The 13,946-nt window shown below is 39.4% G+C and overlaps 3 protein-coding genes across 32 annotated transcripts in view; all 3 read right to left on the bottom strand.

Moving 5' to 3' along the window:
* The window catches only part of kcnab1b (potassium voltage-gated channel subfamily A regulatory beta subunit 1b), a 37,817-nt gene extending 32,740 nt beyond the window's left edge, over nt 1-5,077 (bottom strand). Inside the window, exon 1 of the mRNA XM_077615069.1 lies at nt 4,771-5,077. The gene's annotated coding sequence lies outside the window, so the exon portion shown is untranslated. The remainder of the gene's footprint in view (nt 1-4,770) is intronic.
* LOC144085610 (ras-related protein Rap-2b-like) lies at nt 3,902-4,776 on the bottom strand. Its single transcript, XM_077615072.1, has one exon. It carries the CDS (start codon nt 4,699-4,701, stop codon nt 4,153-4,155), a length of 549 nt encoding a protein of 182 aa, XP_077471198.1. The 5' UTR covers nt 4,702-4,776; the 3' UTR covers nt 3,902-4,152.
* A 2,307-nt stretch (nt 5,078-7,384) lies between the features above and the next one.
* Nucleotides 7,385-13,946, bottom strand: part of mbnl1 (muscleblind-like splicing regulator 1) — a 46,572-nt gene continuing 40,010 nt past the window's right edge. For 10 of the 30 annotated variants that reach the window (XR_013304241.1, XR_013304243.1, XR_013304242.1 and 7 more), the window contains 3 exons: nt 13,052-13,448; nt 12,332-12,403; nt 7,385-11,571 (listed from right to left, as the gene is read on the bottom strand). Coding sequence is in view for 17 of the 30 variants with exons in the window: in XM_077615360.1 (XP_077471486.1) it covers nt 12,347-12,403; nt 13,052-13,096; nt 13,357-13,448 (194 nt within the window). In the remaining 13 variants the exon portion in view is untranslated. Of the gene's footprint in view, nt 11,572-12,331; nt 12,404-13,040; nt 13,449-13,946 lie in introns of all 30 variants that reach the window. The other 20 variants (XM_077615360.1, XM_077615362.1, XM_077615364.1 and 17 more) reach the window with 9 other exon arrangements.

Below are 13,946 nucleotides of genomic sequence, written 5' to 3'. Positions count from 1 at the left end.
AGGGACAGTTTGAATGTGTTGATGCTTTTAATATGGAAATGTCCACATTTCTGTAAATAAATTTATTGCGATAAGTTTCAACTTTTATCGTCACTCATTGCCTGGCAATGACGGCGATAGATCTCCAATCCATTTTGAAAAAAATTGGCTTGAAGGTCCACCACCGTCAATCGCACTGATCAATTCGTTAAAACGAATTTCACGTTTAACACTTTCAATGGCAGTAAAATTGAAATTGACCACATATACTACGATATTACGACTTAAAACTGTACTCTAGTGTTACAGCAATATACTTCCATCGCTGCAGAGACCTACAGTCAAAATGTTTCTCACATTTGGTGTCCAAACCAATCGCATGAATCCATTCAGTGTTTACAAGCTGCAGTATTGAGAATTAGCGGCAACAGTTAGGAGACAAAAGTTTCATTGCCAAAGCTGGAGAAGCGGCCCTTTCTCTTCGCCGTGAGCGCGTCTTTTCATTGGCAATGACACTCTGACCTCCCGAGACGGAACCCCTCATTGGTCCGTTTGTGGATTTCTTAACGAGAGGCGCCGGCGGACAGCGTGTAAACCCGATTGAAGGTGGCTCCGGATGCGAGAAAAAGGCCTCTCTGTCCTCGCCCGAGAAAACATGCGGCGGGAAGAAGGAAGAGGCACTGCTCGGCTAAACACACTTACTGGAAAACCGGTTCGCTATTCAAACACTTCCACGAAGTGGTATTTGGCGTAGACGAGCCAAGATGGCCACAGTCGTTTATTTACTTGGTAAACAAGCTCCCTCGGGTGGAACTTATTAATGCTCATATCATGAATGCTAAATGACTCCTGTTGACTGATTGAGCATTTTTCAGTACTAAAAAAAGTACCTACATCACTGATAAGAAAATGTAGACATATTCAACTTTTGGGTGATATTACAGGGTCAACCACTTACTGCAAAATGACAAACAGTTGTGATTTAGTGGTTCAGGTCAGTTTAAATTCCCTAATAAAGTGGATTTTTTTTTAAAACTAACATTTTCTGGTGCAATAAAACATGGCAGACTGTGGAAGGACAGAATGAGCAAAGACGACATAAGTTCCACATTTTGTCATATTTCTGTAGTCTGTGGTATTTGGGGTTTGATTTTTTAGTTCCTTTTTTTCTGCAAATCAGCCATGATGACAATCATGTCTGACAAGTTGAATATTTCCATCTGCAAATTTTCATTATTGTGGTGATATATATATATATATATATATATATATATATATATATATATATATATATATATATATATAATAAAAGGAAAGAAGAAAGGGATGTGAACATTTGCCTGTTTCGCGTGCCTTCTTTAACTCAATTTACTACTGAATGTGATCTACTAATAAGGAATGCACTAATAAAGTGTGTCTTTAACTAGTTGAAACCAAAGTGATGCTGCATAATGATTGCACGATTTCTTCTCTTTATGGCATTTTTAGTGCGTCCTGAAACAAATTAAAATACTTTTTTTTTTAACTTCTATATTAGATTCCAATTAATTTGAACGCCAATGAAATGCTGTCACAACAGAAAAATAGCTCCATGTCACTTTAACTTATAAGGTGATAAATTGCCTTTTTTTAATTAGACAGCTCTCCCATTTTGATGTCAAAGCTCATCTTAAAGCATAATAATGAATTATTTCTCTTCTGGTCTGGCACACTTCTGTAGAATTTGGGGTTGTATTAATTAAATATTCGCTACACAGCACAAATATCAATCACACACACAGACACACACATACACACCAAAATTTGCTGTTACCATAGTTGGATGGCATCAGGTGGTACCTAATCCCCTAGTGAGTAAAAAATTAAAACAAACACAAAACTCATTGGTACATAAAATGCCTTTCTTTGTAATACAAGTCTCTCAAAACTGACAAGGTTCATCACAGATTTTTTTGTCCAAAAGGTAGACTCACCACAATAAAAAGTTCTCATTACATACATCATCATCAAGGAAAAGAACAACTGAACACCGTCATCACGCATGGCTTCTTCACTGCAGTACCTCGACATTGGGCATGATTGGGGAAAACCACCGACGTAAACACTTAAGAGATACAAATCAACCTTTCTGATTGCCGTCGAGACGCACGGCGGATAAACGGAGGGCTCGTCGTCACTCGGCACAGTTGCAGGGAAGGCACTTGACATGTGGTCATCGTGACGTGACCTCATGCAGCCACGGCAACGCACTCAAAGGTCCTTGTGCACAAAGTCCAAGGTCAACTGGTAACACGTCCAACAACTTGGGAGCAAATGTGAAACTAAATAAATGGACTAGTTCCATCATAGGGGTGGGCGTTATTCTTATCGTTGAATGGGTTGTAGGGGATTTATTGTGGACCAATGGCATCCTTCCATTATTTAATGGTATTTGGAGCATATCCCATGTGACACTGGTCAAGAGATTTAGCGGTCAGCAGTCAATTGCGGGGAATATACAGACAGCCACTCTCACACACATTTATGATCAATTTGGAGTTTTCAATTAAACTCAACAAGTTTTTTCTGAAGCAGCCCTCAGAAGACAAAAAAATTGGACACCCTTGTACTAGTGACTTTGATCGATTCAGTTGTATATCAAATTGTGAGGAAGATGTCAGGCTTATTTATCCGAGGCTCACTCAAACCAGATCTTTTTAGGGCATTGAAAGAACATTTTTAAAGAATAACAAAGCACCCAACAAATAAAACTTGACCAGGTAACGACTTGTAAGTCAAAGTACAACTGCACTTCCAAGAATGCAACGCGCTTGGCAACCCCAAACACGAAGGCCCCGAGCCATGGTTCAAAACCCAACACTTTAAGGCAGACATTCCAACCACACCAAACTGACTAATGCAAAACAAAGCGCAGTAAATGGCAGCAACCAACTGATGTTCAGTTGATTCAGTCTCAACTAGTTTGCAACCCTGAAGAAAAACACGATGCTAGTTTCGTCTTTAAGCAAAGAGCTGCGAAATGCTTATTCCCGAAAAAAAAATTACAAGGAAAAACATCTCTTGGTATTTTCTGCCATCTAAAATGAATACAAAAATATTTAAGATCCCATTTTCATCATTATCGAAATATCCATCCGTAGTCCAGTTCTCTCACACCTCATCCACTACCAGCCCCCCCTGAAAAAATATGTTAAAACTGACTGACATAACACCGACTTCACCACTGAGCACCAAAGATTAAACATGTACATGAAACAGTGTATATAAGAAAAAATATTTCTTAGGTTTCACAATAACACATTCCCACTGAGGCACATTTTCAGCGAAGTGTCATATTATACAAAGAAAGCTATATTTTGGGGGGGAAAAGTTGCAAAAAACATTCAAGTACTCCGTCATGTAAACACATTTCAGGACGATTATTATTATTATTATTATTATTATTAGGGATGCAAGACTCCAGTAATTTTTGAAGATGGTTTCCATGGGAATTAATAGAAAACTGTATATTTGGAAATATACACTGGACCCCAGCATATTTGCAGTTCGGTATTCACAAATTTGCAGGTTTTTTTTTTTTTTTTTTGGACCAATCCCTATCTTATCTGCAGTTTTAACCCCAAAAGTATTGTTCCCCAAGACAATTCACTGTTTTTGCCATTGAATAGCGAAAGGAACTAAGACTGCACCATGACCTTAGCAGGGGTCCACTGTAAATTAAGGAAAAAATGGTCATAATCCTGATTAAAACAAGCAGATTTCTTCCAAGTACAATGGTGCCTTTTCAAGCAAGTGCCCTAATTAATTTTTTTCTTGCCATTTAGAGTCAGATGCTAGCTAGGTCAATTCATGAAGTCACTACAACGCGAAATTACGGTAAAGTAGTATAATGTGATTTCAAGTGGGCAAGGAAAGCAACCGATTTTGCATTGACTTGAGACACAGCAGATTTATTCATATTTTTCTATTTAAATTACACTAAATTTCCATGGGAAGCATCCAATTGAGATTTTTTCCAAATACTCCTCTCCCCATTTAATACACATTGCAAATTGTTCATTTGTGCGAAACCATAAGACAACAGTGTGAGTAAAAATATTGGAAACGTAAAAAGGCATGATTCCAAAAAAAGCACAACTATCTGATTGTGTGTTTCTTTCCTCCTGGTTATTTTTAGAGCAGAACACAAGAACAACAGTGGTCGCTCCCAGCTGGAACAGAAGAGTAGTTCATCTGTCGGACAATTTCCGCAAACAGTTCATCCACGGAGACTTTGTTTTTGGCCGAGGTCTCCATGAAGGGGCAGCTCCAGTCCTGGGCCAGGGCCTTCCCTTCCCCGGAGGACACCTCTCTCTCCACCTCCAGGTCCACCTTGTTCCCCACCAAGATCATGGGCACCCTCTCATACCTCTTGACCCGGATGATCTGATCCCTCATGGGCTTGATGTCCTGGAAGCTCTGCTGGTTGACCAGGCTGTAGACCAGGATGAAGCCCTGTCCGTTTTTGATGTACAGATCCCGCATGGAGGCAAACTGCTCAGTACCGGCAGTGTCCAGGATCTCCAGCACGGACGGGGACGAGTCCACCTCGATCTCCTTACGGTAGAAGTCCTCGATGGTAGGATCGTACTTCTCGATAAAGGAGCCCGTCACAAACTGAACCGTGAGGGCAGATTTCCCGACTCCGCCCGAGCCCAAAACAACCACTTTGTATTCCCTCATGTTCGCGAAAAAATACAAGAAAAATGGGACAGGGGGAACAAACAAAACCCCCAAAAAATTGCCAAATACCTCCTTTTGTGTTGTCCCGCGACGACGCCGTCAACGCGAGCAAGGCCGGGGAAAGCTGCCCTGCCTCGGCCGGAATCACACCGAGCGTGCGGGTGTCGCCAGGCCGGCCCGGGCGGGGGGGAGAGTGGCCGCCGCTCCCTGGACGTTGACGACGGCGTCAACCGAGGCGCATTTTCGGTGGCGGCGGTGCTCCGTTGGGGCCGGAGAAGCGATCGCGCTTCTGCTCGCTTCGCACAGCGTTTCCTGCCCACATCGTCAGCGCGTCCATAACCCACAGCTTCACTTCCGTTTTCTTAAAGGAGACGTCCCCCGACTGCGAAAGACCGAGCATGTATATACTCAATAACAGCATACACATATTTATGGACATGACTAGACGATTGAATTTCACAAACTGAAATATTGCCGTTCTTTGTTTTAAATTCCACGTCCAAGTTTTAAGCCGTCAATATTTTTATTTATTTTTGTAATACCGTTCATAAACACAGGACGTATAGAGACTGAATTGTTCCTATCATTATGATTTATATACGATGCATATTGTTCCCTTTTTAAAAATATTATTTATTGCAGTGGTGTCCAAATTATGACACATGGGCACATCCCAATCCACTGTCCGATTTTTATTGGCAAGCAACAAGTGATGAAAGTTTGGATTGAATATGGCCTGCATAAGAAGCTTAAGTTCAGCCTACACTTCTCAGCTTTAACAGAGCCTCTCCATTGGCTGAGCTCAAATCCTCACATGTTGAAACAATTCGGAAAAAAAGGAATATTTTAGAGTTAGCCCTTGCATCCTTTTATTTATTTATTTATTTTCAAAGTGGCCCTTGTAGAATAAAGTTGGACACCCCTGCTTTATTGTATGTATTTATTTAACGCCGCCATCGCTCCAAGTCAAAATGGATTGGACGTCTAGCGCTGTCAATGGCAGCCAACAAGTGGCCTGTAAAGAGTTAATCAAAAATACCATGCCTTTGTTCATCCATCTCAGTCACAGGCAGAACCACGCGCAAATCTTCTTTCACTAGGGGGCAGTATGTGCAATAAGCCTGTAGTAGTATACTTAGATGTCATACATTTCAGGAATTTTTCTTAAGTCCAGACGTGAGTACGAAGTTCATCTCTGCATGGAAAAAATGTCATACACCTACTGAAATTATGATTTTTGGGTGTGGACTAGCATTAATTTATTTCTGGCCCCGAAGGTTATTTATAATTTGAAGACCAATTAAGGGATATTGGATGCTTTACTGGGCCACACCTGATGTTGAACCTAAGTGGTTGTGGAAATTCGTTAGGTTAGAAAAACATGTAGACAATTATTTGATAAATTGAAGAAATACTTCAATAATTTGAGTTATACTGGGAGAGAATAATAATTCACACCTTGTAAGAACAAACAGGGGCTTGATCAAGACTCCATTTGAAGGTGCGACAGTGTGTGGGGTGGTGTTAGAGGAAGGTGAGAAAATGCTTCCACTTGCATTCTGATTTTTACATTTATTTATCATTACAAATTATGTCCCTAATATGCGGCAAAAAATGCTAGTCAAAACAATGTTTCTCAATGTGCAATTCCAAGTTTGGCATCTCTAACTTTCTGGTAATGTTTCAAATTGGTCCTAAGAAGCACTTCCCTTTATACATTGAACTAAATTTGACCTCAGAGGAAAATAAACAAAACCTTTTATAGATCCTAACTGTTCAGTTAGGCTTGGTGTTTTTAAGGAAATTCATTTTGACATCTAAGAATCAACCCATTTCTTTTAGTCTTTGACGTTAGAGCTTTTGCTATACATTGGTGCATTTCTATAAGTACCCCCTATAAGAACTTTGGGTACACGGTCGATTGGTCGCCGATCTTTTGGTCGCTGGTCTTTTGGTCGCCCGGAAGGTAAGTGATATTTACCATTTAAATCGTTGGTCAAATTTCCTAAATACAAACTGCGAATTACTATTTAGTCATACTTAATGCCCTAGTAATTATTAGGATAAAGAAAAGCTCATAATTTCCCGGACTTTTATTGTTTTTTGTTGGAGAACTTGTTAAGACCCTGACTGACGTAGTTTCTTAAAGGGACAACGCATGTACATATAAACTCTTATACACTCACACGTTGGCTCAGTGAAACTGCTCATGGCCATTGTTGGCTTTTAATGATGAGTAGACCATGTTGTTTTACCTTGTTTTGTCGCTGGTCTTTTGGTCGCCCGTTGTCGCGGTCGAGGCGACCAAAAGACCGCGACCAAAAGACCGGCGACCAAAAGACGGCGACCAATCGACCGCACATGGAACTTTGAATAGGCAAAGTTATAAAAATATCATCGTGTTTGATGGGAATTGTTACATTTTGCTTCTTATCACTATTTGCCATAGGTTTAAATTCCCATCATTTCCAGTGATGACCCAGATAACAAGACGGGCGGTCTCGTGGGCACCAGCACCACCAGCACAACCCAACATCTGTCCCACATGAGCCTCCATGGAGCTGTTCCAGAACTCATGTCACGAGGTCACCCCGAAGGCAGCGTGCGGGGCTGCTCTCGTGCACACCCGTGATCATCGCAGCCCAGGCTGTCCTATATTCAAAAATAAAAGCCCACACACGTGTTGTGTTGCATGAGCAAATCAAAGTTTTTATTTATTTTTTTCATCCATACAGATAAGAGTCAATCATGGCAACAATCAAGTGTGCATAAACAAATCAGACATCATTGTGTGGCAACTGTTAGAGAATACATAAGTGGTAGTTGCACTTACAGGTAAAAAGCCGGCAAAAAGCGTTGGTGTGTGTATGTGTGTGTCTGTGTGTGTGTGCCCTCAGCAGGGAAGAAACAGACTGAACGTCCAGTTTTGGAGAATCTGGTGCTTTGGTTCTATAGCAACAATACAGCAGCCGCTTTACATTCATTTCAAAGACTCGACTTGGCCCAAATTTAAATTTGGGGCCATCGGCCTTCGCCTGCTGAGCGCACAGTCCAGAGAGAAGAGCAACGAAACCTGCTTTTTAAGTTGGCTGGAAATATATATGGCTCTGGAAGAAGACAGCGGTGCCTCGAGATGCGATCATTCTGTTCCGTGAACGCGCCCGTAACCAAATCCAATCATCTTTTCTTACTAAAACAAAAAGAAATGCCATACATTTGTTTCAAACCCACCAAAAACTGTCTCATTTACTGCAAGTAAAGAGTGTATACATTAATAAAGTGTTTATTAGCAAAGAATGGGCGGAGCTGAGGCTCACACTGTTTCCCCATTTGGAGCTCTTATCTCAAATTTCTGCCCTCATGTCAAAGCAAAAGTAGGTAGACATAAAAACAAAGCCGTGAAACTCTCAAGGCACCGCTGTATTTGCGTTGAATGAGTTCTCATATTTTGATTATTTGTTAAATAACATATTTGCTTGGAAACTATTTTATCACACAAGTATAAAATGAGCTGTTCAGAAGTGTTATTTCTCCCCCACTGTGGATGTTATCTAAAATACGGATTATTGTGATTTCCTTTCCTTACACATCTATGTTTGTTTTTTTGTTTACATGGTAATACATGCAGTCAAATCATAATGGAATACACTTTTTAATTAATTTATTTAGTTTATCAAGTGACCTGTGGGAACAGCGAGGTGGCCAAACAAATGAAATGATGTGCTCATTTGTTGGGGTGGATAAAGCAAGACACGGGGGGGCATTAGACCCCCCTAAAACATTCCCAGGCAAAACTATACCACTGATAAAAGAAGACAAAAAGCGCGTAGCTTTCTTCCAAATGCATTGGCCAAGAAACTAGTGCCCTTCTCTGCAAGCAATTTTAGCAGTTCTTCTAATTTATGAATTTAAATTAATCTAACAAAATTTCTTATAATTATAGATCTGCTTTTTTTTATTCAAAATAATATCTCAATATGATACACATTTGTCTCTGTTTGACTATATACAGAAGTGCAAAAAGTCACAACCTTCATCCCTTAGGTTAGAACTCATCATCTGCAGCATTTCTGACTTCACCAGCAGGGGAAAGTCTTCTCTCCGATTCTCACCAATCACCCCCCACCCGAAAAAACAAAACAAAAGCAAATAATAATAATAATAATATCCAAAAAAACAAACGAAAAAAAAACCCCAAAATCTTAACTGCTCAATTTGGCCTGACATTCAGGGCAAACTTAAGAAATATTTCCAACCAAACGACATTTTTTTCTTGAAATGGATACAGTAGAAAACAATGTTTACCCTAAAACATGGACAATCTATAGATTGATACATTATATTTTCAAATATGATCTTTGACATGTCAACAAGAAAAACACTTACTGCTGTTTTGGCAGCAAGACCTAATTTCTCGCATCAAAAGACAACAAGACAAACTTATAAGGTAACACCAACTGAAGAAAAAAAAGGACATCCAGCTATGAACGACATGAATATTTAAAACATTATCATTTATATGGTTTGAAAACAAAAGTTATGAATGTCAAACAACCTCAAAATCTACGACGACTATATCGATGCTGTCAAGTAATATAGTAATATAGTAAGGCAAAAAAAAGAAGGAAAAAAAAAAAAAGAAACATCTACAACTATGCATATCAAATAGATTCAAATCCATAAGTAGTACATAATAAAAGCTCTTAACTGGATTTTAAGAGAAGAATTGTTATCTAGAGAAAGAGAAAAGCACAAACATATCGTAAGCGGCGTGTGAGATAACTAGAAAACATCATTGGTGCTCTTTACCTGCATGGTGATTTGACAAGTTTGGGCCGTGACCCATTCATGGTCATCTAAGGCTTTGTTAGGTACGATACAATCACTCAGGCGCACTCATACTTCTTTTGCAACACAAAAGTCAGACGAACACAAATGATAGTATGGACTAAAAAATAAAGATTCCTTGACGAGAAATACTGCAATGATTTTTAGCTTTCTGTCATTTTTACATGAGTTTTCTGGGGTCTTGAGGCAGAGGTTCCCAACTAAATTGAACATTCCTTTAGCAAGAACACTCTGGCAGTCCTACCAATGATAAAAACACAGTATTCTGGTGAATATGGTTTTTGTTGAATAAGAATTTAACTAAAGTATTTATCAAATATCCACCAATCTTATGGGCTGCTGTTGTTGGGCAATATTAATTCCTGCAGGAATTTGCCAATATGTATGTTTTGAACAAATGTTTTTCAAACTACCACTCGCCATACATAAGGAATTTGCAAACCAGTTTTTTTTCTTCCCCGGAACAGCGGTTAGGCTCCCATTTAATACTGTACGTTGTCTAAATTTAATACTGTTGGGCCTTTCCCTAATGTCATAGTTATTTACATATTAGCCAATTTAAAAATGGTCAAAAATAGCTGGAGCAAAATCTATTAATGTCAAAGTACAAATTGCATTCAATGTACCTGTATTGTCGTTTTTTTTAAGAGTAATCTTATTTGAAATCTGTATAGATTGGGAACCACTGCCTTTTTTTTTAAGTGCCTTTGACGATGAGAGCTGTCAGATCCATTTGAACTGGGAACAGAGCATTCGCTGCTAGCTCTCCCAGTTTAAATGGATTGGAACTTGTGGAAAAGTCATTTTATTCACGGCAGAAGGATGAAAAGAGTCGCATGATTGGACGACTATCATCAGTTATTGACTCGGTGACATCTGACTAGGACAAACAATCATTCAAGTGTTTTTTTGGGGGGGGCGGTTGGTTTAAAATGACCTAAAAGACCTTTCTTTCATTGCCATGACGACACGCCTCAACAGTGCTTCCAACCGGGCCGGCACTCTTTAAAAGAGCACAAGGTAACAACAACAACCCTCCGAATCAACAGGCTTTAGAGTCAATGGACTTAAGCGCCGACTTAATCCAGACAAGACAACAAAAAATAAGAGCACTCTAGTCAATGAATAGGAACTACACTTCCCATTCCAAAGTCATAATTAAAGGACTTAAAAAGAGCACAAAATGAGCATAATAAACCCTCCTCTAAAGTTATTAACATCAAAATAAAAATCTTAAACATTAAGAGCCATACAACGTTTTTTTTGTTGTTGAAATTTTACCCTAAGTAAACAAATAACACTGCTGAGACAACAACACTCTGGTTTGAGCTGTATGACATCCATGGCACATGACAAGGTGAAAAGAGCAAGCCTGGCTGTGCTTTCAAGGTACACAGGTATGTTGGTTTACCCACAACATTCATATGTCCACGACCCTCATTTATTAATCCGTCCGTCCGTGACTAGTTTGACTAGTAGCTGTACACTCACTCACACAATACTGCACAGGCTCAATGGTCTTAGCAGTTTCCCGTTTCAAAATGGCTGTGCCGTTTTCATTGCGATTCAAATTCAAGGTGCATGTCTTATTTGTAAACGACGAAATATGGCTGATTACGTAATTCAAACAAAAACAAAAGGAATAGAAAAAAATAATAATTCAATCTTGGTCACCTGACGTACCAGAGGTGTACTTTGAATCATGCACTCTTTGACCTTCTATACATCCGGTGAAGTGAATTACAACCAATCGAGTGCTGTGATTTAGATATACAGCGGTTTGATGACACTCATTGACTCTCCCCTCCCCTTAGCCCCCATCCCCAGCATCCCCAGGCACCAAGACGTACGTCCCCCTTGCTCTCAGCTTTTGACATGTGGGTAGATGGCATGGGTCGCAATCTGGATGTTTTCTAAAGATGGCAGACCCTCCTCCTTCCCGTTGCTTGACATTCTGAAGTTTTAAGTAAATAAAGGCTGAACTGTTTTGGCTTGGACGGTGCCAGCGCACATTCATTTGATCTGGAAGGAAGGAAAAAATGTGTTGGGGAATCAGAAACTATCCGGAGGGATTCATAGGAAAAACACAGCTGAACGTGCATTAAATACAGCAATCGCCTTCAGGTACTCAAAGCGCTTTAACAATTCTTTAACAGTCTATAACAAGGGTGTCAGACTTGGGTTGGTTTGCAGGCCACTTTAACGTCAACGGATTTCACGTGGGCCGGACCATTTTAAATATAATATTTAGATTTTTTTTAATAAATGGATTAAAAGAACTGGATTAAAAGCCCTGAATGTTCAGTTTTTATAGATCTAAAACAATGTTTATTTTAGCTTTTTTAAAATATATTTTTAGATTTTACAAAATGATTTTTGAACTAAAAACACAGAAAAAAATGGATTAAAAAATTACAATTATTGATTTAAAAGGGGGAAAATAAGGAAATTTAATATACATCTATACTCTTCATTTTAATTTCATCCTAAAACAGAAAGTCGGCACTCATGATCTACTTTCCAGGGCCACACAAAATGTTGCGGCGGGCCAGATTTGGCCCCCGGGCCGCTACTTTGACACATGTGGTCTTCATATAAGGTAACGATTTTAAGTGGCTACAAATGGTCAATTAACTTTAGTTCGGTAGAGTCGATTGAAAATAATATAAACAAAAACAGTTGGTTAATGTTGTCATTTTTGTTTTATACGACAAACATTTACTAAATAAAAGCGGTTATGAGTTCAAATGTGTATGCGTGATGTATCAAAAGTGAGACTCACTGTTCTTGATAGGAACTACATTTGAGTCAAGTACTTGTGACTACTCAGATGATCTGCAGATATTATTGGAATCTGGAGAGGGGTAGAAAAGCAGACACGTGATGACATGGTGAGCGATCCGGACACAAAAATACAGTCAGCGTAGCGTTGCGCGCACAGATAAACATCATCCTTTCATTCTAAGAGAAGTTTTCAGCTGGAAAAACAAACAAACAAACAAACAAAAAAAACAAGATCGAAACCACAAAGGAGAAAAGCTATAAGGCTAAACTTGAGTGAGAATCAGTGCATCTGGACAGCATGAAGAAGAAGAGCATTGTGATTATTGTTATTATTATTATTATTAAGGCAGTGAAGGGTCAGCGAGTTGGCTCCCCCATGCGAATTTAAGTCCTCCATGTTGTTGACCTGCACACCGCAACAGAGTAAAGCACAAAACTGGCTTCTCATCCTCAAACATGTCTTCATATAGACTTTGACTGGAATGTGCCAGTGTAGAATATAATACAATACTATTGGACTAGAACATGGTATAGCTGCGATTTACGTGCTGGAAGCAGCGGCGGAAAATTTCAAAATAAAAACAAATTTAAAAAAAAAAAGAAGAAGAAGGAAAAAAAGCCAAGCACCAAAGGGCACAGATAGCAGCTGTTTGCATGAGCTGTGCGAATGGTGAATGTTGGGGGAGGTATTAAAAAAAAATAACTACCTCATACATACCAATTGCATGTATTCGTTGGTAGTCAACTTTGATAAGGAAGAGTCCTCAAAATGGGAAAGGACAAAAACGGGAGTTACAACGAGGACAACATTCAAATGCAACAGAATTTGTCAAGAAGGAAAGACGAGTATTCATTCCTCATGTAACCATTGACAAGTTGGACTCTAGTGTAGGCCAACAAGAAGGAGTACCGCCGATTTTGCATCCCACCCACTTGCTGTGAAACATGAGCATCCCTAGATATTCCGTTTGTTGTGGGAGAGAGAGAACGGGAGAGAGAGAGAGAGACGGTTAAGGTGCAAACCTGATTGGTGGAGGCAGTTGCGAAGGGAACGCTTGTGGCAGATGTGGTGGCTGCAGACACAGTGACTGGCGTACCACCGTGCATCATGGGAACTTTTTTGGAGGGGAAAATCATGTAAGCAAAAAATACACAAAGGGCAGCGTGGCCACACAAACACACACATTTGAAGGGGAAGACAAGAGCGCAAAACTTGAAGTGGTCGAGGGATTCAATTTAATGTGGCCCCCTTTTTTTTTACTCTGTCAACACTCAAAAAGTAGGTGAAGTATTTGGAGTTGGATAGAACAAGGACTTTTTTTTAAATGGGCTATTTCAAATGTAGGTAACCTATTTCCATTAGTTATTAAAAATATCTTAAATTCAAATAGCACTGGAAAAATAACTTGTAGCTTGTTAAAAAATGTTTTAACATGATTTTAAACACAAGGTAAAATGGGCCTTAGCCTTTTTCCAGTGCCTAAAGTTTTGACATCTCCATCAGACATTGTTGCATTGAGCATCTAAAATGCAAAAACAGAATAATGAAATCCCATAATATTTAGGAATAGTCTTTTTGGCAGAAGTGATAAAGGGGGCACATTCCAATGGAT

This window comes from Stigmatopora argus, chromosome 12 (assembly GCF_051989625.1).
Source record: "Stigmatopora argus isolate UIUO_Sarg chromosome 12, RoL_Sarg_1.0, whole genome shotgun sequence".
In the NCBI taxonomy this organism is placed as follows: domain Eukaryota; kingdom Metazoa; phylum Chordata; class Actinopteri; order Syngnathiformes; family Syngnathidae; genus Stigmatopora; species Stigmatopora argus.
This window is presented reverse-complemented; position numbering and strand designations above follow the sequence as displayed.

Excerpts from the sequence above, each read along its gene's own strand:
- LOC144085610 (XM_077615072.1), bottom strand. The coding sequence starts at position 4,701 with ATGAGGGAATACAAAGTGGTTGTTTTGGGCTCGGGCGGAGTCGGGAAA.